Below are 22,377 nucleotides of genomic sequence, written 5' to 3'. Positions count from 1 at the left end.
TAATCTGTCGTTTTCCTTCCCTTTACTACACTTATGTCAATTCTTTTTTTTTATACATATATAATATGTGAACTAGTTCCCATTTTATTTTGCAAGTAGAAGAATTAATTTTTTTTACATCAATATAATTATGGGGGAAAAAATCTGCATACTTCAAAAAGAATTTTACGAACTTAAAAAATGCTTTTGTGAAAATAAGAATCCTTTAAAAAAAAATACTTGTTGTAAGTACTAGCAATTTGTTTCTCTCTTCAATGGTAAGTTTCAACATGCTATTTACGCTATAAATTGCTATAAATTGTGATAATTTCATCTCCAATATCGTTTTCGTCATCGTCTTGTAACAAATTAGTATGCTTCTGACTGGTTCCCATTTCGTTTGTACAGTGAAAACGTCCCTGACCTTTGATGATTAGCATGTCATGTGATGCTTGTTATGTCTGTGCGTCCCACCATTGTCACAGCTGAAACAAGCGAAGGAAAGTCTGAAGAAACAGAGCACCAAAATGTTAGCCTTTTTCCAGAGAATATTAGATTGGTTCAGAAGCCTTTTCTGGAAAGAGGAAATGGAGTTAACGCTAGTTGGGCTACAATATTCAGGAAAAACCACTTTTGTTAATGTAATAGCAGTAAGTATCCCCACCCCTCTGTTAAACGGTAACGGGTTGCTTCCTGTAACAAAATCGTTAAGTTATGTCGCCAAAAAAAGAAAAGGAAACGGGGAAGCATTTTTAAAAATCTCTTAAATAAACAGTTTTCGCATAAAATCGAGCACGCTTCATAAAAAATAAGGATGTGGAATGAAAGCTACCTATGTAAACAATCTAAACCCATTTCATTGGGACCCATTTTCTTCTCTCAAAAGTGAGTATTCATTAGCGCAGTGAAGAGTGGGACATTCACAAGAGAGTAATTAATCTGTTCACAGTTATAAGTTGTTGTAACATCAGCATACACAGAAACAAAATGACCTGGATCTACTCTGTAATCCAATTTTAAAATCGTATAATAAATTTACGTTTTGGGTATAAGGCAGTTCTTCAAAACATGATAGGCTTTACAACAAAGCAGCCAGTATAACTGGTGCAGGAAGAACACGTAAAAAAAAAACCCATTGGAGGCTACTGGCAAACTTTCTCATGTACCCACATTGGCAAAGCCTGAGACTCGAACCCATGGAGACGGGTGAGATGGCAGTCATCTGTAATGTTAAGTGCTTTAGACCACTTGGCCACCCTGGGCCCCAACTTATTTATGTAGGATCAATAATAAGTAGTAATACCAGTGTTTTCCAGAGATATCAAAACCAAAGAGTCATTTGACCCTTGGCACCAAAATCTCGAGTCTAAATGAAAATCTTGAATCAAAACTGGTATCAAAGTGTTATTTGTTGTTTAGTCATGATCTCATAGCTGGGTTTGTTTGTTATTCATGGAGCAAACTGGTTTTTAAGATTTCTGTATAACTTTAGGAGATGTATTATCCTTTTCTTCAAAATTGTTATAAATTTTCAGTTTCTTTAGAGTCAGAGGGTCAGAATGAGAGGATGTTAGCCAAAAAATATTGTTCTCTGAGCTGTTATGATTAATTAATGCAAGACAGAGTATGACAATGGCCACTTTATGAAAAGATGCTGCAATGTCATTGCATTAGATGTTTATCCACCAGAGTTACAAATCAACAACATTGCAGAAGTAATGAAGGACACATAGACAGATTAATCATCACAACATAATTACAGTTTGATTTTGCTATCGTCATCATTATCATCATCATTACCATCATAATCATAATGATGTTGGTGAAGTAAATATCAATGTCAGTAGTTGTCTTGTCTAGATTTTCCCTTGAATCACTTTATTTTTCAAAGAATAGATAATGTCTTTTCTCTATCAGAATGAGAATGTGGCAGTGACAAAACCACGCTCAGTCAGCAATTAAAGTTAAAATTTTTGTTTTTCTTTGGCAGGGTTTTTAAGGTTACTGATTGGTTTCCATATTCCTCCAATCTAAGTTCATCCTGAGGAGTAAGTGAATTAGTTGGACATGAGATGTATTCCCAAACATTCTTGTGAGATGTCCCACCATCGCTTAATTTGATGGCCAGATATCTATTGTTTCAAAATATTGGAACAATAATTTGGGTTTTACACCTCCATTGGTAGTGATCATAAGCATGAACTTTTTTGTTGCAAACAAGAAACTTTCGTGGCACAATAAATATGCTCCAATCACTATGAAAAAAATGCTTTTAGTTTTGTTGCTGCCTTCTTTTGATGAAAGGTCTTCGGCTTGCTTTGGTGAAGATACAGGTGTTGAAGGACCAAAGAAATGCTAGTTTGTTATTGCTACAGCAATATCAGATAATTGTAGAACATTGAGATAGACTTTACTTTTTGTTTTCTCCATTTGCTTAGTATATATGCAGAATGATTTAATCAGTTTTGTTTGAAGTTTCAGGAAAACTATTCTTTTCTGGTACATTTGTCCAAAAGAAAAAAAATATTGTCATTGTCTTGTTGATTCTAGTCATTCCCACCTTCAGATGTGGTCAAGTTTAGCTAGTAAGGAAGCACAAATATTTTGGTTATATTACAGCACACAGTGCTAAGGCCAGACATCAGCATAAGCGGATTGTGATATAACAACACCGTGTTAGGGTGGTTTGTCAATGTGAACAAAGGATTTGTTTATGCAACAGTAGATTCCAGTGCAATTTTATATCCAAGTTTGCGGCTTCCTGTCATGTTTCCTTTGAATTTCTCCACTACGAACCCAAGACTGTATATACAATTTTTAACAGCCAAAAATGTTGTTTCCAAAAAATCACCAGATATTATATTTTGTCGCCAATAAGGGGGAAAATTGCATTTTGCGACATTGGCAAAGCCCAGCACGATCCCTGACTATTCATACATAACACTCTAAAATGCATAAAATTACAGATACCACTCCTTTATAGTTGGTATATGAACTAAACCCTTCTTTCCAACCAAATCAATACAGACATAAGTGTATCTATTTGTAGAAGGAGGGTTTTTTGTAATGTAACCACTCATTTCATATAGCTTCTTTACAACAGTCCATTGACAGGATTGCATATTTGTGGTTTATTTTTTTGTGTACATACTTGTAGTAATTTTAGGCATTCACTGCTTTTTTTCTCTCCATATTTTCAGTCAAGTCAGAAAACAACTTTGACCTTAAAACGCTTCATGCGAATTATGCAACACCGCATTGTCCCATAGGTTTCTGACCTGCATAATTGCATTTTAAAGTTAAATCTTAAATAACATAAAACCTTGGCTTTTCTTATGAAAATAGACAATCTGATATATTAAACTGGTGCTTTTAGACTCAGCGATGTCTTCCATTATTCCCTATTAATGGTTCACTTACAGTTTCAAACAAATTTTTTGATGAAATTGTGTACAAGAGGCATTTAAAATATTAGGCTACTTAGGCACCCACTTCACCTCTTAGCCTAACCCTTGGTTTTATTCCAGAAATGGGAGAAAGATTATGTTTTGGCATTTCAACATGAACTAAAACATATATCAACTGCCCTTAAATATTCATCTAAAAACATGTTGAACAAAACAATAACAATTGAATAATACACTCAGCCAAGTCATAAAAAATACTTATAACAAATTGTACTAGCAGCTTCTTCACTTGGTGAACAGCATTAAGAGGCTAGCATTGGGACTGGTCGGCCTGGTGTCAAATAATGTGACTGGGTGGGACATCATGCTAAATGCAGACATGATTTTTGTCCATTTTAAAGCGGAATTCCGCTTTTCTCCTGACATGAATCAGATTTTTCTTGATATAGTCCGTTTTTATATCATCTCTGATCCATTTTTTAATATACAAAATGGTCTGTCCAGTTACATTCCACAATGACCCTTGTAAATTATTTGTTCCATATATTAGTTAGCACAAGAGTCTCCTAAAGAATATTCTGATTGGTCAAAAGTTTAAATTCATCCAATGAATCTTCATGTAATGGAAATTGATAGCAATGGAAAGAAGAAGCATGCTTGCAATACATGGCGTCCTGAGAGAGACCATGACACAAAAAGTTTAGATAAAGGTTTAAAAAATGTATGGAAATGGGAATGGCTGGAGCGAAAAGTTGAGGGAAATTTAGTTGGTCAGTTTATAAGAAAACTGAATGCTAGAGGACTGGCATTTTGTGACCTCTGCAAGAAAGATCTGAATTATGGTAATTGCAGTTGGAAGAGTTTGGAACAGCACCTACAAAAGAAGCTGCATACAGAAAAATTGAAGCTCAGAAGGCATCTGGAAAAAGTGCAGTTAAATTACTATAAGAAGAAAGATTTCTTGCAGGAGAGAACAGATGTAGCCCTCTGTCATAATATGTGTATTGCATGTTGCCAATACAAGAACCAGCTTGAAAGAAAAAAAGGCTCTTGTTGAGAAGGAAATGAAATGATTGCACATTCAGCAAAAAAAGTCAGTGCTGAAAAAACAGGAAGGCTAAAGAAATCTTTGCCAAAGCTGCAAAAAGCTCCCGACTGGTATATCAATAGGTTGTGTCCACTTGAGAAAAAGACAAGTGAATGTATGGGATTCATTATTTGTATGTAGTTGATGTACTTGGGTGTGTATTTTACAGATTTGTTATGAAAAGAGAGAAGTATAATATGTTTGCTGCATAAATTGACAAATTATTATGACTTAATTACAATGTGAACACTGACATGCACATGAAATAACTTCAGCATCAATAGTATTGGAGAACAAATTCATGTGATAATAAATATTGTAAAATTATAATTATTCAAGTTGAACATTTTTGGTAAGTTTATTAGTTTTTCAGATGATTATTTTGTTTTATATTATGATCATAAGTTGCACCAAGAGCATTTTTTTATGATTGTAAAATGCGTTTATGGAGCCCTGGATCTTTGGCATTTGCCCCTTGAGACCCCATTGGGGGAGGACCCCCAAACCCCCTTAAAAAATTCAGCTTTTTTATGGAAGACCAAAGTCATGTCTGTAAATGTCTGCAGCATGATGCTCCAGTGCTAGACATCACTATAAACTGCCACACGGCAGACATCGTAGCGATATAACCAAAAAAATGTATAACACCATGTTAAAAATTCAAAACAGTTGAAAGTGTTACTGCCTAAATCATTTTTGGGTTGGTCTCCTTTTTATCTCACCTCTGCCAAAGGTCAGTGGATTTTTATTAAAAGACTTGAAAGCCTTGGTGGACCACCTTCTGATCCCTTTATTGTTTATAGCACCTCATAAAAATCCCACATTTGGTCAACTGTGAGGCAATCAATAAATGGTTTGTTGTGTACACATATTAACCATCATATGGTTACTCAGCACAAGAAAGGTGCTAGATTTCAGCTTGAAAATGGTTTATATGGTAGAGGACCTTTAAAACAATTTTTTTCTTATTACTGGTAGAGTTGTATATATGTTAATGGGCAACAAATGAATACTGATATCTGACCAGAAGGTAATCAAATCATGTCATAATTTATCCCTTCTTCTTCAGCTGTCATAAACCTCAAAGATAATTTCAAAATAATTTAACCATGATGCAGTTATGCCAACTTAGCATGACTATTGACTGTTAGCTCAGAAGGGTTCATATTGATTTTGCTCAGATACAATATTATTAGCAGATAAAGTGTAAACAGTAGTCAGACAAATGTTGATCACTGGCATATACAGTCAGTTTGTTATGAACATTGTAAGCTGAGTAGAAATTATGTCAGAGGGTGAATCAAGGGTAATTAAGAGTTAAGACAGATGCTCTGGCCCAAATCAATGCATGTCATAAAAATTCACAGGATGGAGTTTTATGCTTCAGAAGTGGGTAAAATTTAAATTCCAAGCATCAGAGCCTGAGAGTACATGTCTGTTGACAACCCTGAATACAATTAATACATATAACAATTAAATAACCTTGACACAGTTGGTTATACAATCGTCATAAACAGTTGTGATACATGCATACATACATACATACATTGTGGGTTGGTGGTTCTTTCCAGGGTTCTTCCTCCACCATTAATACTGGCCACCATGTATAGCCTATCATGTGCTGAAAAATGGCGTTAAACCCTACAACAACATACATACATACATACATACATACATGAAGACATAGAAGTTTGAAATGTTTACAGACAGTAAATGTAGACACACAGGTCCAGCATCACTCTGCAGACCACTGTATCACACTTCCATTAGTCATGATGCTGCAGATAACTGTTAACTGGTATATTTGGACAAAAGTATGAAACATTCTTACATTTTCCCCTTAATACTCCACATTAACATTATGCAAGCAACAGCAAGATGGCAGCATTTACCAAAATGTCTAGAAATGGTTTATAATAGCCAGAAGTGATTTGAAACTCGACATTTTCCCATCTAACAGTTAGGCTTACTAATTGTTGACAGCTGTTGAAATGTCGATGCCATACTTCACTCAACTTGCAATTGTTAAATTTTCTGAAAGTCTCTTACCTCTTATTATAATACGATTTGGTTTGTTAAGATACTTTTTGTATTTTGAGGTTGGGGCCCTAGGTGGCAGGGTGGTCAAAGCACTCACCTTTACCGATCACTGCCATATCACCTATATCCACATGGGTTTGAGTCTTTTATATGGCCAATGTGGGTATGTAAGCATGCCAGTAGCTTCTTGTGGGTTGGTGGTTCTTACCAGGGTTTTTCCCAGGTTCATCCCCCACCATTTGTAGTGGCTAACATATCTAACCTATCATGTGTTGAGACATGACATGAAACCCAAAACAACATTTTGAAGGGCAGCCTTGTTTTTATTGCATTGTAGCACTCAGTTTATCATAATAAAAATAATAATGTTAATTCATTACTGGGCAGAAAATACCTTGATGATATTAACAAGAATTCTTCCTCCCATTATGGTGAACTAGAAGAGTTTAGAACAGGTTTGAACTGGTCCTACCTGTAGATACCTTGCCCGTGTGCACTGCCCTTCAAACTATTTTTTTTTTGTTGCAGTCATTACAGGCTGTTTAAAATGTGTCATAAATTGCCTTCTTTTCATGTTCTGTGTTGTGATTTGAGTTTTCACTTTTTATGCATCATTATTATCGTGTGCAATTGCCCCTGATATTTTTTTCTCTTTGAATTGAGCTCTCAAGAGAGTTATTCTTAGTTTTTACTGGTTACTTCTGGTATATTACATTTAGGTTCTTACCATGCAGGTGGAGTGGCCGAGTGGTCTAAAGTGCTGTCCATTACGGATCACTGCCATCTCACCTCTGTCTGCGTGGGTTCGAGTCTCAGATTCGGTCAATGTTGGTATGTGAGAAAGCTTGCCAGTAGCTTCTCGTGGGTCGGTGGTTCTTTCTGGGGTTTTCCCAGGTTCTTCCTCCACCATTAATACTGGCCGCCATGTATAGCTTATCGTGTGCTGAAAAATGGCGTTAAACCCACAACAATAACAACAACCATGCAGGTGTGTTTGGGTAATTATTATTGATGAGAACTTATTTCTTCCTCAGGGTAGTTATTTAATAAATATCCCTACCGTTGCCAAATTTGGTCTAAAGACATGATATTGTTATTTGTTTTTTTTTTTTATTATAGTACTAAGTTTCATATTTCATATTTTCCTGTAATATGACTTTTATTATTTTTATCAGGGGGTGGGGGAAGTGGGTTACACATCAGTCTTTCCCTTTATGTTGTGTTTAGTTTTTGAACACCAGTTCACTCACGTAATTAGATTTGGATAGCATTCCTTTTTATAAGCAATCTTTACAAACTATTTCTGACTGTTCTGATAGCCTAAGTGGTTAGAGTATCTGCTTAGGATGCAGGAGGTCACAGGTTTGAATCCTCGCCAAGTCATACCAGAGACTTATAAAAATGGTACTAACAGTTGCCTGGTGTCAGGATAATGTAACAGGCTGGGACACTGTGCCACATGTCTGCGGCTTGATGCCCCAATGCTGGACATTATTATAAACTGCCACACTGTAGACATTGTAGCGATATGACTAGAAAATTGTTAAAGCTATGTTAAAAATCCAAATCACACGTGCAGTCAATACACACGTTTTTTTTGTCACCAAACTACTCCTTTATTTAATCCATTTCTACAAAGTAAGTATTAATCATTAAGTGGGCTGGCTATCAAAGTACATGTGACTGCAAAGGGATTCCATGAAGCAAGCCACATAGGTTAGATCTTAGCAGATAAGGAGACTATGCCACTTGTTGAGTATTTGCTGGTGTGAAATGATCATTTTGATCAAAGACTACATGTGATAACACACATGTGCTGGGACACTAGCGCTTTGATAAGCATCTGTTGGCCCATTGTTAATCTGTCATTTTTTAAATCCTTCCATGATGTTTGGAACACTTGCATTTTAAAGTATACCCATATAGAGAAAATAGTGCCATGATTCTGAGACTTATTTTTTGTTGGCAGATTACAAACTTTTCATGTTAATCATCATAAATCGTCATCAAAACAGGATGATTCTGCTATATTAATTAGGGCCATCTGACAGCCTCAATTTCCATTGCCGGCCAAATTTTTATTTTGGAATATCCCATTTGAAAGTTAGTAAAACATGAGTTTTGTGAATATGGTGCCACATTCTTGGGGATGAGTAGATGCTGTCAAGTGAAATGTAACGTACAGCAGACATAAATCTATAAATACCCTTTCCTTAAATTTGCCATTATATATCAATTCTGTGAAGTACACTCAGCCATAATGTTCACAATTTTTTTATTATTTACCTTTAGTCTTTTGTATCAACAGGTTTCAGTGTAGAAAATTATATGTATGAAAGAGAAGTCTGTGCTGTTCCTAGCCAGATTTAAGAAGCCATTGAACCCTGCCTTCTTAAGGGGATGCACTACTCTTTTGGGGTGCACCTTGTTGGCTGTCATGTTATAAATCTTTGAAGCTACAATAAATAACATATGGTTACATTCACTATGTGTAATGTAGGCATCAGCTTTGTATAACTGAAGTCTTTTTTATATACCGGCAGCTATTCACTTTAGTGCAGTGCAATACATAGAAAATTCGTTCTTCTAGAGAGTTTGCCACAGATAATTTACTACACTTAAAATTCCCTGACAGGCACATAGCACCTTGCCCAAACTATATGTAGTGGTCTAGTGACAACGCTAATTCATGTCTATATAAAGTACATAGATTTTGTAAAGTACAACATTTTTATTTCACATTAATGATATGCTGCATTACTGCAGTAACATCACTGATATGAATTTCCTATTTATTTTGCAGTCTGGTCAGTTCAGTGAAGACATGATTCCAACAGTTGGTTTCAACATGAGAAAAATAACAAAAGGAAATGTCACTATTAAGGTACTATATATATATATCACACAAATTGTTGTAAGTCTTGTTTGCGATCTGTTTCTTATTCTTTACTGAAGGTTTAGCCTCCACCTTATCACCCCGTATCGAGATGCAGGAACCATTGGTAATTGCCTTAGTTTTTTTGTGCAGCTGTCCGTCAGTGCGTTTTTTCATTTCTCTCTGTTCAGACTTCTTATAAAAACCATCATTGCCATGCAACTCTTATACGATTAGATTCTGTTGTTGCTGTAGGGTTTAACGCCATTTTTGAGCACACGATAGGCTATACATGGCGGCCAGTATTAATAGTGGAGGAAGAACCCAGGAAATCCCCGGAAAGAACCACCGACCATCGAGAAGCTTCTGGCAAGCTTTCTCACATATCCACATTGGTCGAATCCGAGACTCGAACCTACGCAGACAGAGGTGAGATGGCAGAGATCTGTTACAGACAGCGCTTTAGACCACTTGGCCACTCGGGGCCCCCGATTAGATGCAGTTGATAGGTAAATTGTCATATACATGTATATCAGACTTTTAAATGTTTCCTCTTTACAGATTTACTTTTGACTTGGTTATTGACTTACTTCTATCCATATTACATCTCCACAGGAGATCCAAGTAACTAGTCTAGCTTTGGAACATTTCAGCATATGCTGATGCAGTTTGGCATGCACTTTGTCTCAGACCCCTTTATGTACATAGTATGAATTTCATCTCATAAACTCTATTTTAAATAATTATGGCCTGTGACAGTTAACTCAAGATCTTCACATTGATGTTTGTTGTAAATGGCATAGCTCATCAACTTTTACACATAATTGGATGCCATGTTTTAGGCCAATTGCCTGTGTACCTTTTAATGGTTTTGCTTTTCAGGTCCAATTTAGCTGAAGTTACTTGCCTTTATCCATCAGTATTAAGAAGTTGACTGCTTCAGATATTTTAAACCAGCATAGCTCAGGAGCCTTTTCAGCATATTCTGATGCAGTCTTTTGTGTAAATTGTCTCATAGCCCATGATATGTCCTTTATATGTTTTGTCTTGTCAGCGTTTGTTTGTTGTTTGTAACACATTTTTAATATATTATTGGCTACCGTAATTAGCTGTGTATAATGTGCACTTTTTCACCTAATGTTCTGTTGATGAGCACTTTATAGAGGTCTTTTTTTCCATTTTGATCTGATGAAAGAATGAAGGCGCTATAGCTGCCTCGATATCATTTTTGTGAAATATTATATCTTGTGCACATTGCATTGCAACTAAATTGTTTTACTGGTACTAGCCTTATTACAGGAATAAATAATGCTTACAAACCTTGATAGTCTTCTTTGGTTGCTTACGTTAATAAACTCATTTTATTTCAGTATCTATATTGCAGATGTAGAGTGCTGAATAATTGGATCTAATACATCTTTGTCTTCGTTTATTTTGGTTGAATTGAAATATATTATTTAGAATTCAAGCGGTGTTAATGTTCCTTTAATGATAGTATTTTGTATTTTTTGTGACTAGACAGTGATCAGTGCTTCATTGACTCTGTGTAGGCTTTTCAAGGTTATTAGCAGAACAAGTATATGATTACCCTACCGTAAATGTTCATTATTCGATAACTATGGATCTCATTCATTTTTCATTTGTTCGTGGTTGAATGGAAATATAATGCTTAAAATTCAAGCAGTGTTAATGTTCTCATCAGAGGCACATTTAGGGACGTCTTTTTCATGGTTATGGTTAGTCCATTACTGCCCCGGTGACCTACATGGTTAGAGTTTCTGCCTTGGATGCTGGAGGTCGTGGGTTTGAATCCTGGCTGAGTCATACTAAAGACTTATAAAAATGGTACTTGCAGCTGTCTCGCTGGGCACTTAACATTTAGAGATTAGTGTTAGGACTGGTTGGCCTGGTGTCAGGATAAAATGACTGGGTGGGACATGGTGCTATGTGACTGCGGCATGTTGTCCCAGTGATAGGAGTGAAATTTTTTAAAAAGCTGCATTAAAAATCCAGATCCCACACACACACGTTTAATCTGTTACAGTAACACTGACACGTCCTGAAACAAAGTAACCACTGTTTCAAGGAGTTGGACAATATTATTTTTTTCCTTTGGCAAATAAACTTGGTTTTGTAGTTTTATTTCTCATCGTAAATCATAGTATATGATATATCTTTTTGACTTTACAGTGATTAATGCTTCATTGTCTTATTGTGGTATTTTAATGGTAATCAACACCAGCTAAGCTGTACTGAGCATACTTACATTGCTTTGTCTGGGTAAATTTGTGAGTTGTTTACTTTTCATCAGAAAATAAGCTTGGTCCTTTGTTTTATTTCTAATCTTAAAACACAGTATTTGATGTATTTTTGTTACAATAAAGTGAGTGCTGCTTAATTGACTCAGCATTGTGATTTTAAAGGTAATCAGTACTGGCTAAAAATTTTATATGCTAACATAATTATAAAGTATTGTCTTGATAAATTCTATCTAGTTCAAATTAATATAAATACGGGATATAAACTTTCCTAAAAGCATCATGTGTTTGATCTTGAATTGCCAGGAATCATGATACACAGTGGCTTTTTGAGAGCGATTACGAACCTAAAAGTGGCCATTTTAAGGGACAACCATTTAATCAGAAAGATATACTTTAATGCTTGCCACTTTCTCATTCTTTCTTTTATAATATCTGTATTAAAAAAAGTATTATTATCAGGTGCGTGTACAGGCAGGAAAAACTCTAAATAGTTATGTACTGGTTTATTCTAATGAATTCAAACTTCATTTCAGAAATGATGATTAGTGGACTGTTAAAAATGGCACCTTGAAATTATCAAGATTTTAAAATTTGTTATATCACATGTGCATTATGTAGCAGAATTACATTTTTACCTCTTATTCTGGACCAAAAATTGGGGTGTGCATTATACATCAGTACGCATTGTACTGTATGTCATGCTGATAAAATGGGAGCTAAGTGTCTTTCTTATTAAGACTCACTGAGGCATCCCTAATTGTCTTATCAACTTCATTTTGTATACAGTTATGGTCCTTGAAAATTAACTTAATATCTTCACCGAGGAAGTTGATTTTCAATGGCTCAAAAGCTAGTCATTATATTCTGATACAGATATGTCTGTGACTTTTATGTTCTGTTATTGGGTTTAGTCTTCATTGGAAGAGTTATGGCACTTGTCCATCTGACCTTGCTTTCTGCAAGACAACTTCATCAGATTAGTTGGATTTCAACCAGACTTGGCATATGGTGTCAGATAAGTGAAGCCTTGAGTGATATCCAGTGTTCCATGGCATCATTTACAGGAGTTTAACCAAACCCCAGGTTGTCTATCATCCATTTGTTTTCTGCTTTATGCAGCTTTTATGCATTTCAAGTCATATTGGGCATGCAGTTTAATATAAATGAGATGAATGAGTTTAATTATAAATGGTCCACATTTATCATATAGAAAAGTCATGGTCCTTGTTTGTTCTCATAACATGCTTCTTGTGGCATAGCTTTACTAAGGAATATTTATTGCATTTCATTTATCAGGCACCTTTATGCTAACAACCTTGAATGAGTTGGATTTCCAGCACACCACATCATTTAGAAAAGTTATGGCCCCATAATGTCCATTTTCTAAAAAAATTAGTTTTCCAACAAACGTTCCAAGCAAATGTAGACCTCCACCAATAACTTCTAGATCTGGTTCTCTTTTTTTCTGTTATTCTTTTTTTCTCCCTTTTTCTTGGCTACTTGATCATTTGTTTGCTATATATATATATATATAGCTTCATAGGATAACTAACTCACTATAGTTCTCCAAAGATCTGGTGTTTATAAGCATGTTTATATTTTTTTAGGACCAGCATATCTCAGAACAAGGGGATGGCAGCTTTCTTCTTCAAGTCACATTGACAAAGATTGAATTTTATTTTAGGCATTGTTCATAAGATCTCTACTTCATTTCAGAAATGATTTTGGCTACACAAAGCTTAATGGACATGGGCATATGTTGTGCAAGGCATTTGCCTGTGGATGTTAGGTCATGACATTCTTGTCTGTTGGATCTGTTTTAAGTTAAGCAGTCATGTAGGCCTGTTTGTGGATTGTTGGAGGATCTATTCTCTTCATCAGTGCTATTCTTTTTCATTAAGAGAGGAATGTGTAGCGTTGTGCTGAAAACTTTTTTGATAACATTTGGATTTGTTCATGTAACTTTAACAGTTTGAGTCATATTGCTACACTGACAGCAGTAAGGCAGTTTATAGTGATGTCTAGCACTGGGACATCATGTCCCACCCATTCACATTATCCTGACACCAGGCCAGTCAGTCCAAACACTGACCTCTTAATGCTAAGTGCCAAGTGAGGCAGCTGCCTGGTACCATTTTTGTAACTCTTTGGTATGACTCGGCTAGGGTGTGAAATCGCGACCTCCCACGTCTGATTCTGCCAAGATGCTCTTTCAAGATCGTTAAGAACTATATTGAATCAAAATTGGTTGACTCTTGTTAATTGTGATCTCTGCTTTTTGATGGTTCATTAATTTGCTTCTGGATAACCTTTGAATCTGCTGGTAACATGATAAGATGTATTTATGACGATGTGTATGCTGACATTTAAATTGTTATTTTTATCTCTTATCTGATTCTGGAGTCAAATGTCAATAACTGAAAGAAGAAAAATGACTTTGGATTAATAACTTAAACCCTACATAACAGACTAACTTACACTTATCTATGCACATACTTGTAGTTGGCTTGGAATGCTGTAAGCTATGTACATACATGTAGTTGGCTTGGAAAGCTGTAAGCTGTGTACATACATGTAGTTGGCTTGGAAATCTGTAAGCTGTATACATACTTGTAGTTGGCTTGGAATGCTGTAAGCTGTGTACATACATGTAGTTGGCTTGGAATGCTGTAAGCTATATATATACATGTAGTTGGCTTGGAAAGCTGTAAGCTATGTACATACATGTAGTTGGCTTGGAAAGCTGTAAGCTGTATACATACATGTAGTTGGCTTGGAATGCTGTAAGCTGTGTACATACATGTAGTTGGCTTGGAATGCTGTAAGCTATATACATACATGTAGCTGGCTTGGACTGCTGTCAGTTTAAAATTTTGCAGGAGAAATTTTGTTTTCCACAAATTATTTCTGTGTTTTAACTTGAACCCATTCAAATAATTATAGGATTTACTTGAACCAGTTATGCATATGTGTGTTTATATTTTACAGAACAAATGGAAGTATACAGTATAGCAAAATTTACCATTGCAGCCAACTACCTTTTGCATGTTCATTTTAATACTTCAGAGAAATGCTGATTAGTTTCTTGAGATCACAAGTGTCAGTGTTTTTTAAAAGTCATATTAATTGATACTGTTTGTTTATTCTTCCACTATTTGTTATTGTGATCTATGCATGCTGACATTGAATTTTATTCATAGATTTCAATTTAGTTTTCACTGTTTTCAGTTGTGGGACATTGGCGGCCAACCTAGGTTCAGAAGCATGTGGGAGAGGTATTGCCGAGGGGTAAATGCAATTGTGTAAGTTTGATATATATTGTATTTTCTTAGAATCAAGAAGAATTCTTCATCTCTGTACTAATTTTAGTGTTTTGTGCAAAGATTATTCAGTGAAATTTACAACCTTGAAAATATTCTGAGGTCTGTGATCATGAACACTGTCAAAAAGAGCCATTTCTGTTCCTCTAAAATGGATTCGTTAAATTTACTGCAGTTACTAAATTTAAGAGATTCCTTCAGCAACATTTAGCTCGTTGGCCATTAAGTTACCCATTGTGCATGATCTGTTTACAGTTGTTATTTACTTACTTTATAAAAAAGAAACACTTTACAAAATTTGACTAATTCTGAAATCATGCACCATGGCATGAAGATTTTTAAATTTGTGCATATGACGTTGGTCAATCATTAAATATGAAAGCAGTTACTAAATTTAATGGGAAACTTGAAACAGCATCTTGCAAGTGCTTAACATGACTGTGCCAAATTTGACAGAATGGATCTTGATTTAATGGTCTTGAAGATTTGTGGCCGTCATTGCTAAAAATAGGTAAACCTGAAAAAGCAAATTGATGGATAGCAACCTGGCAAAAAGGTCTTTCAAATTTGTTATAATAACACAATTCCACCATCAAACATGGCTGCTGTTACTAAAAATAGGAAACTTTGCGACTGCTGATCAGAATTTGCCCAAGCATCCAGGCATAGATGGCTTTCAGTATTGTATATGAACACTTAAACATGAGTGCCATTACCAAATGTAAAAAAAAACTTAAAAATACTTATTTTCAGACAACACTCAACAGAATTTGACAGAAATCATTCAGGTTTAAAGAGCTTTAAAATGTGTACAAATGATGCCAATCCAAAATCAGATATAGCTGCTGTTAACTAAAAAAATTTCCAACATGAAACAACTTATCAGAAATTGCTAGGCAGAAACTGATCTGATTTTTCAGATAGCATTCTTGTAAAATTGGGCATTTAGATTTTTACAAAAGAGATCAGTCTGCAATCATACTACCACCATTCCAAGTTTGTACAAATGGTACCAATCAGCTATAAAATATAGCTGTTGCTGTGGCAAATAGACAAAACTTGAAACAACTTATCAGAAACTGCTAGGCAGAAATTGATCAAATTTGACAGCATTCTGGTAAGAATGGGCATTTTTACACACGAGACCAGTCTGCAATTGATATGGCTACCATTACTAAAAATATGAAAAAAATCCTTCAGAATCTTCTTTTCAAAATTACTAAACAGAATTTAACCAAATTATACAGAAAGCATTCTGAAATAAAGTGACTTTAAATTTATACAGATAATGCTACTCTGCAATCAAATATTGCTCTGGTTACTAAAGATAGAAACTAAATTATTTTTAGCAACAATGCATCACATATTGCAGTTGCCTTGCTTACCTCATTAAGGATGATAGTACTCTCATCCTAGCTCATAATTCATGACCCCCATGCCATAGGCCCATGCTGGATATACTTCCTGTTTTTCTTGAACGTTCATGTAAGGCGTGTGCAGGTCAGTCATGGATAATTTACCTTTTGTGTTCCAAAGGCGCATTTTGCAGTTTAATCTGTTTTCTATTTGAAGCCAGAAGGGGTCGTTCTTCAGAGCTCATTAGACCAGAGAAGAAACTACCTTTCACATAAAGGTAGCTTTTTCCTGGAAAGGTCATCAAGTCCTAATGGTTACATCATTGTTTTCACATACAAGGGGCCTTGATTTTTGTAAGACAAAGCCATTGTGTTTAGAATCATCATGTCTTGTGAGGAAATGCAAAAACTGACTGATAATAACAGATGACTAACACAGATTTTCAATAAAGATCTTTAATTTTGCCATTTTTTTGTACAAGATTCACGTGTATACATTAATTCTCAAACACATCTAATAAATGAACCAATACAAAGTCAAAGCATAGCACTGTCTTTAAAAGAATAACTGCTGCATATTATTGGGTAGTGGGCTTGCTATCCTGAAAGAAACTCATGAGAACACAGACTATGCTAAAACGGTTTCAGACTGATTTATTTTGATACTGTTTGTAAGTTAAGACTAGATACAGTTATATTTACTCTATCCGTGATATTTGAGGATTTCATTATTTTGGAGAAATGTTCTGATGCTTTTTATTTTGGAGAGTAATAAAACAAAGCTTTTTCCTTTTTCTATTTATTTTTTATCTTTTTCTGCCTCTATCAATAACAGAAATCAAATTTAGCAGTCTGTGCTTTGAAAATAAATATCTGTACCAAATTAAGGAGAGTAATATTCCTCAAATGAGGTAAACTGTTTAACAGTTAAGATCATAATGTGTTAGTGATTGATGTGACATAGTTATTACTTTTTTGGTGATAATGCCATCATCAACATTATCATTCTTTTTGTGACTTTTGAGTTAAAGATTTTGCATGTCAGATGTCGTGGTAGTACAGTACTTAATCACTGTTATGCTCTTTAAGAAAGTCAAATTAAGTTCCATGTTGCAGGTGAGGTTGTCTTGTATTGGGGTATGTTATTCGTAGTACTTTGCTATTACATAATGTAATTGGGTATGTTACCATACTTGCTTTATAAAAGGGGTTGTGTTATACTGAGGTACCTTTTAGTGAGGGACCACTGTAGATGAATGCAGTGCACATGCAAGACACTTCTGTGAAACTCCTGTACTTAAATGGTAAATCTTTCAAAACTTAACAAATTTTTAGTTGTGTTATAACAGATTATTTGATACTAACAGCATTAGTTTTTTTTATTAACTGGTTGTATAATTTCAGATACATGGTTGATGCAGCTGACCAAGACAAGATTGAGGCTTCTCGAAACGAACTACACAATTTGCTCGACAAACCTCAACTTCAGGGAATTCCAGTTCTTGTTCTAGGAAATAAGAGAGATTTAGCAGGAGCATTAGATGAAAAAGAATTAATCGAAAGAATGTGAGTTATCTTTTTTACCTGTAGGGCTTTGTACCATGTGTATAGGATCATCAGAAATAAAAAAAAAGTTATTATTCCATGCTGAATTTGTGGAAGGAGTGTATAATATTAACTCTTTCCATCTGGCCATTCTTGTGTCCATCTGGTTAAGTTTTGCATATTGGCCAGCCTCAAGTAAATTTTTGGCTGCAGTCACGCAACTTCTGGACACTCCTTAGTACAACTCCACCCTCCCAAAATTTGATGTCTGTGACATTTATTCACACTTCAATGACTTTGGTTCATACAAGACAGTTTCATGAGAATTTTTGATTGTAAAATCATGCATAGCTGCCAACCCTTACGATTTTGGTGTGAATTTAATGAATTTCATGAATTTTTCACCAATTCATGGATTCACACAGCATGCACAAAAATCACAAAATTCCCCAAATCTCAATTATTTTAAATCTTTAATAAAATAACTGATTTCTCATTAAGCGCTAGTCATGATAACGGCAGTTGCCGAAATGGTCCGGTACTGCTGGTCGCGATATTAGTGGAACTATAGATGATTGGTACAGTTGGCCCGGTAGCAAGCATTTTAGCATATTTTAATCTATATGTATAAGAGTAGTTTACAAATGCTTTTGAGAGAAATTGGGGCCTTACTGGAATTTTGCACCACACATGTGCTGCAGACACTGATTTGAATTACCATTCGGTACTGCATCTTGAAAATGTCTTCACCAACAAGGAAAAAGAAATGTGTTGCACAGTTTTGACAAAAAGTGAAGTTTAGTTTGAAATATACCAAAAATTGGCCATGCATTCAGCCATCAAACATCATGATTTTGGCACTCAGTGTGCCACAAATTTTAGCATTGGGCATGGTGGCAAAAAGCACATAGTGGTTGGGAAAATTAAGAACTTGCAGCAGATTTCAGCTCTCGATGGAAGACCTGCAAGATACTGATGCTGAAGCATTGTTTGTGAGTGTTCTTGTTGAACACAATCTACCTTTATCAGTTGGAGACCATGCTAAACATTTGTTCCGACAAACATTCCCAGACTTGAAGATCACTTCACGAATTCGTGTCAAAATTCACAAATTGTTATCCCTATTTTCACTAATTGCGAGCCTGGAGGGTTGGCAGCTATGATCATGTCATTTTTTGTGTTGATGCATCTTTGTGTATACAGTATCATGCTGAGAAAAGGAAGCCACTGTGAGATCACATTTCTCTGCTGTGAACCCATTTTTGCATATAGTTTTATAGTTTGAATTTATTTTAGTGCTCTGTTGAATTGGCCGAGAAATGGGGTAGTTTTTTTTAATACACATTTTTTCCCATTCTTGCAACAATACAGTTTATCTTCTGTAAACATCTGTTAGATATTGATGTCCAAATTATCACCATTTAGAACTTATGTCAAGTAGAAGAGATCTGTGGCATTACCCTCAGCATCAAAGTCTACACATGCAAGACATACAAGTGCAACATCGCATTGGAACCATTTGTTCTTTTTAGGTATGTGGGCACCAGTTTGGAGTGGGTTTCATGGCACCCGTCAGCTGGGAATGTGGCTATGGGAGCTAACTTTGTTCAGACATGACACATTATTGGTTTCTTTATGCTTTCCGTTTATGTCAACATATATTTTAATACCCTTGTCATAAGGCATGGAACATTATTACTCAGATGTTGCCCATCTTTAAGTGCATTCACCAATTTTGTTTTTCACATAATAATTTGAATTCTCCACCATCTAAAGTCATCAAACTTTGTAGTTGGCTTGCGCTTGGAGTAAAGAAGAATCATGTCAATTTCCAAGTCGGAATATCAGAAGTCAAGGTCACTGTCTGAAAGAATAAAAACTATTTCGTCTTATGCTTTCCACAGTCACATTAACATAGGAAATAAAACCCCACAAAGCTCTCAGATTCAGAATATTCTGTATGTCGTGTCTTGTTTTTTCCGTTTTGCTTTCTGGGGGTGAAGATACGCATTTTATTGTCATTTCTGATATACAGTGGTGGCGAAATGTGATTAATGCAAGAATTCGTTCATGATATACTAAGCCTACACAAAATACCTGGGGGGGGCCCCCGAGTGGCCGGGTGGTCTAAAGCGCTCTCCGTTTCGGATCACTGCCATCTCACCTCTGTCTGCTTGGGTTCGAGTCCAGGATTCGGCCAATGTGGGTGGGTGAGAAAGCTTGCCAGTAGCTTCTCGTGGGTCGGTGGTTCTTCCAGGGGTTTTCCTGGGTTCTTCCTCCACCATTAATACTGACCGCCATGCATAGCCTATCGTGTGCTGAAAAATGGCATTAAACCCCACAACAACAACAACAAAATACCTGGTGGCATTTCCTTTCAGTGTTTGCAGGCCAGAGGAACATGCTTCATGGCATTGAGAGTAAGTCAAAGCCATAGAGAGACAGGCCAAGTCAAAGTCCATGGATAGACTATGCATTGGTTAGCTTTGGATGAATTTCAATGCTTCATTCATCATGTCTTTCTAGAACAGGCTTTAAATTGGCGGGGGATAATCCTCCCAAATGTTGGCAACCCAATGAGAATAAACTCCCCTCCCTTCAAGCCCAAGCATGGGCTAAGTGCTAAGTCCTGTCACCTGAGGTTTCATACTGACAGCACCAATATGTTTTATCAGTCGTTGTGGCTGCCAGCCACCATCAGTTTCACCATCCATCTAACTATTCAGCCAGCCATTCCAGTGATATGTTCCATGTTAGTTGCCCAATGTTCATAGCATATCTGGTAAATAAATACCTTGTTATACCCAGGGATGTTATGCTTGGATAGAAAGTGATGCTTGATAAGAACTACTCCCACAGTGAGTGCATGGAAGAACCTTGATCTGTTGGCTCACTTTGATGATGCAGTGGACAAGGTGGTTGATAGGGCAGCACTGCTCATTGGCACTATGTTCATTGTCTTCTGATTTATCACTGTTGTGTGGCAGTCATAAAGAGGCTGCGAAAAATACAAGCTTTTGTCAGCATCAGTCTCAACCACAATGGAGAGATACTATAAAAGTCTTAATCACACTTATCAACTTTCTCAACCACAACTTAATTATAGCTGGCAACAGGTTCCAGTCTCAAAGGCAGAATAATAAAGGAGACAGGAAACCAAGTTTCTCCTTTCCCAAATCAACAGTAACCTAAGCACTTAATCGTTAATTAGTCACATGGTTGATATCGAGATGCCTTCTTTGTCCTCTCTCACCATAAAGATGCAGAACAGTCCCAGAAGATATTGTATCTGTGAATAAAGTTTTTGATAGTCTCATGGATGATGTTGAGATGCCCTCTCCACCTCCTCATACAGATGCAAAACAGTGCCAGGACATACTGTGTCAGTGAATACAGTGGAAAGCACAGGCAATTCCAATCAAGAATTGGAATCATATATAATTAGTATGCCTCAAAAGACTTTGTTGTTGATATGTCAACAAGAAGAAATGGCATGTATGTGTTGGAATACCACTGGCAATAAGTCTGGGACCCAGCCAGTGAACCCTGAGGGCTCACAAATAAATACATGTATGACCACACTCATGAGGTGTGAGTGCTTGCAGTCATCCCACCTACGAGACAATGAGGGTTGACAGTCAAACTTGTCTGTTGTCCTCCACTTGCAAGTCAGCTGTTTGGTTGTATTGACTATTCCACACCAGCTGACAAGACCACAAACCATATATTATCTTTGGTATGTCATTCTGACTGCTGACAAAATAGTCCAGCCATTTAAACGAGCTATTTATGATTACATTGGTCAGAGTCTGTTATCTCCTACTGGCGAATTGGTCTGCCAGCCACAGAGACTGCATAACTGGCTGGCCTGCTGTACTAACCATACCACACCAGCTAGCCAAACTGCAGAGCATATACCATCTAAGGTGCACCCTTCCATCTGTTCCAGCCATAAAAACAAGATGTGTATGTTTACAGCAGGGTCAGGAGTCAGTTCAGTCCAAATGGCGAGCCAGCCACTTGACTGGCCACCCAGACAGACCAATCGACCAGGCCACCCTTCCTATGAAATTCATTGCAAACTAGCATTACTTATGAAGAATTCTGACTGAGCCAGACTGGCCATTCCAGATCAGCATTCTATAATGCAATCACTATTGACTGTATATCCGATGGGCAAAATGATGATACATGCAGATGATACTTCATTATCATTTCCATGTGGCTGTAACCTTTGACTCTGGGTGTACAGGAGAAGGACAATCCCCACATTGATGAAGGGTGATGAAACATAAATGCCAGAACATACTGATCACCAATGGAACAGGCAGAATTTAGTTCATGGCAGAGATAGAGGAAATATGTATGATTTTGTCTCCGTCAGAATGCCCTCCTCCACTTTCAATCATATCTACCTACAGTGTCATTGTCCTGATGGATGTAGATGATGATGTAGGCAGTTTGCCATTCAGAATCTTGCCACAGTTGTTAAATACTGCAAAAAATTA

General features: G+C 36.2%; 1 protein-coding gene across 1 annotated transcript in view; it reads left to right on the top strand.

Annotated features, from left to right (window-relative positions):
- Positions 1-412: 412 nt before the first annotated feature.
- Positions 413-22,377, top strand: part of LOC149789275 (ADP-ribosylation factor-like protein 8A) — a 39,803-nt gene continuing 17,838 nt past the window's right edge. The window contains exons 1-4 of the mRNA XM_089975461.1: positions 413-629; positions 9,317-9,397; positions 14,878-14,951; positions 17,729-17,890. Coding sequence (XP_089831587.1) covers positions 507-629; positions 9,317-9,397; positions 14,878-14,951; positions 17,729-17,890 — 440 coding nt within the window. The 5' untranslated portion in view covers positions 413-506. The remainder of the gene's footprint in view (positions 630-9,316; positions 9,398-14,877; positions 14,952-17,728; positions 17,891-22,377) is intronic.

The sequence above is a fragment of the Sinohyriopsis cumingii genome, chromosome 11 (assembly GCF_028554795.1).
Source record: "Sinohyriopsis cumingii isolate HCF-2022 chromosome 11, ASM2855479v2, whole genome shotgun sequence".
NCBI lineage: Eukaryota > Metazoa > Mollusca > Bivalvia > Unionida > Unionidae > Sinohyriopsis > Sinohyriopsis cumingii.
This window is presented reverse-complemented; position numbering and strand designations above follow the sequence as displayed.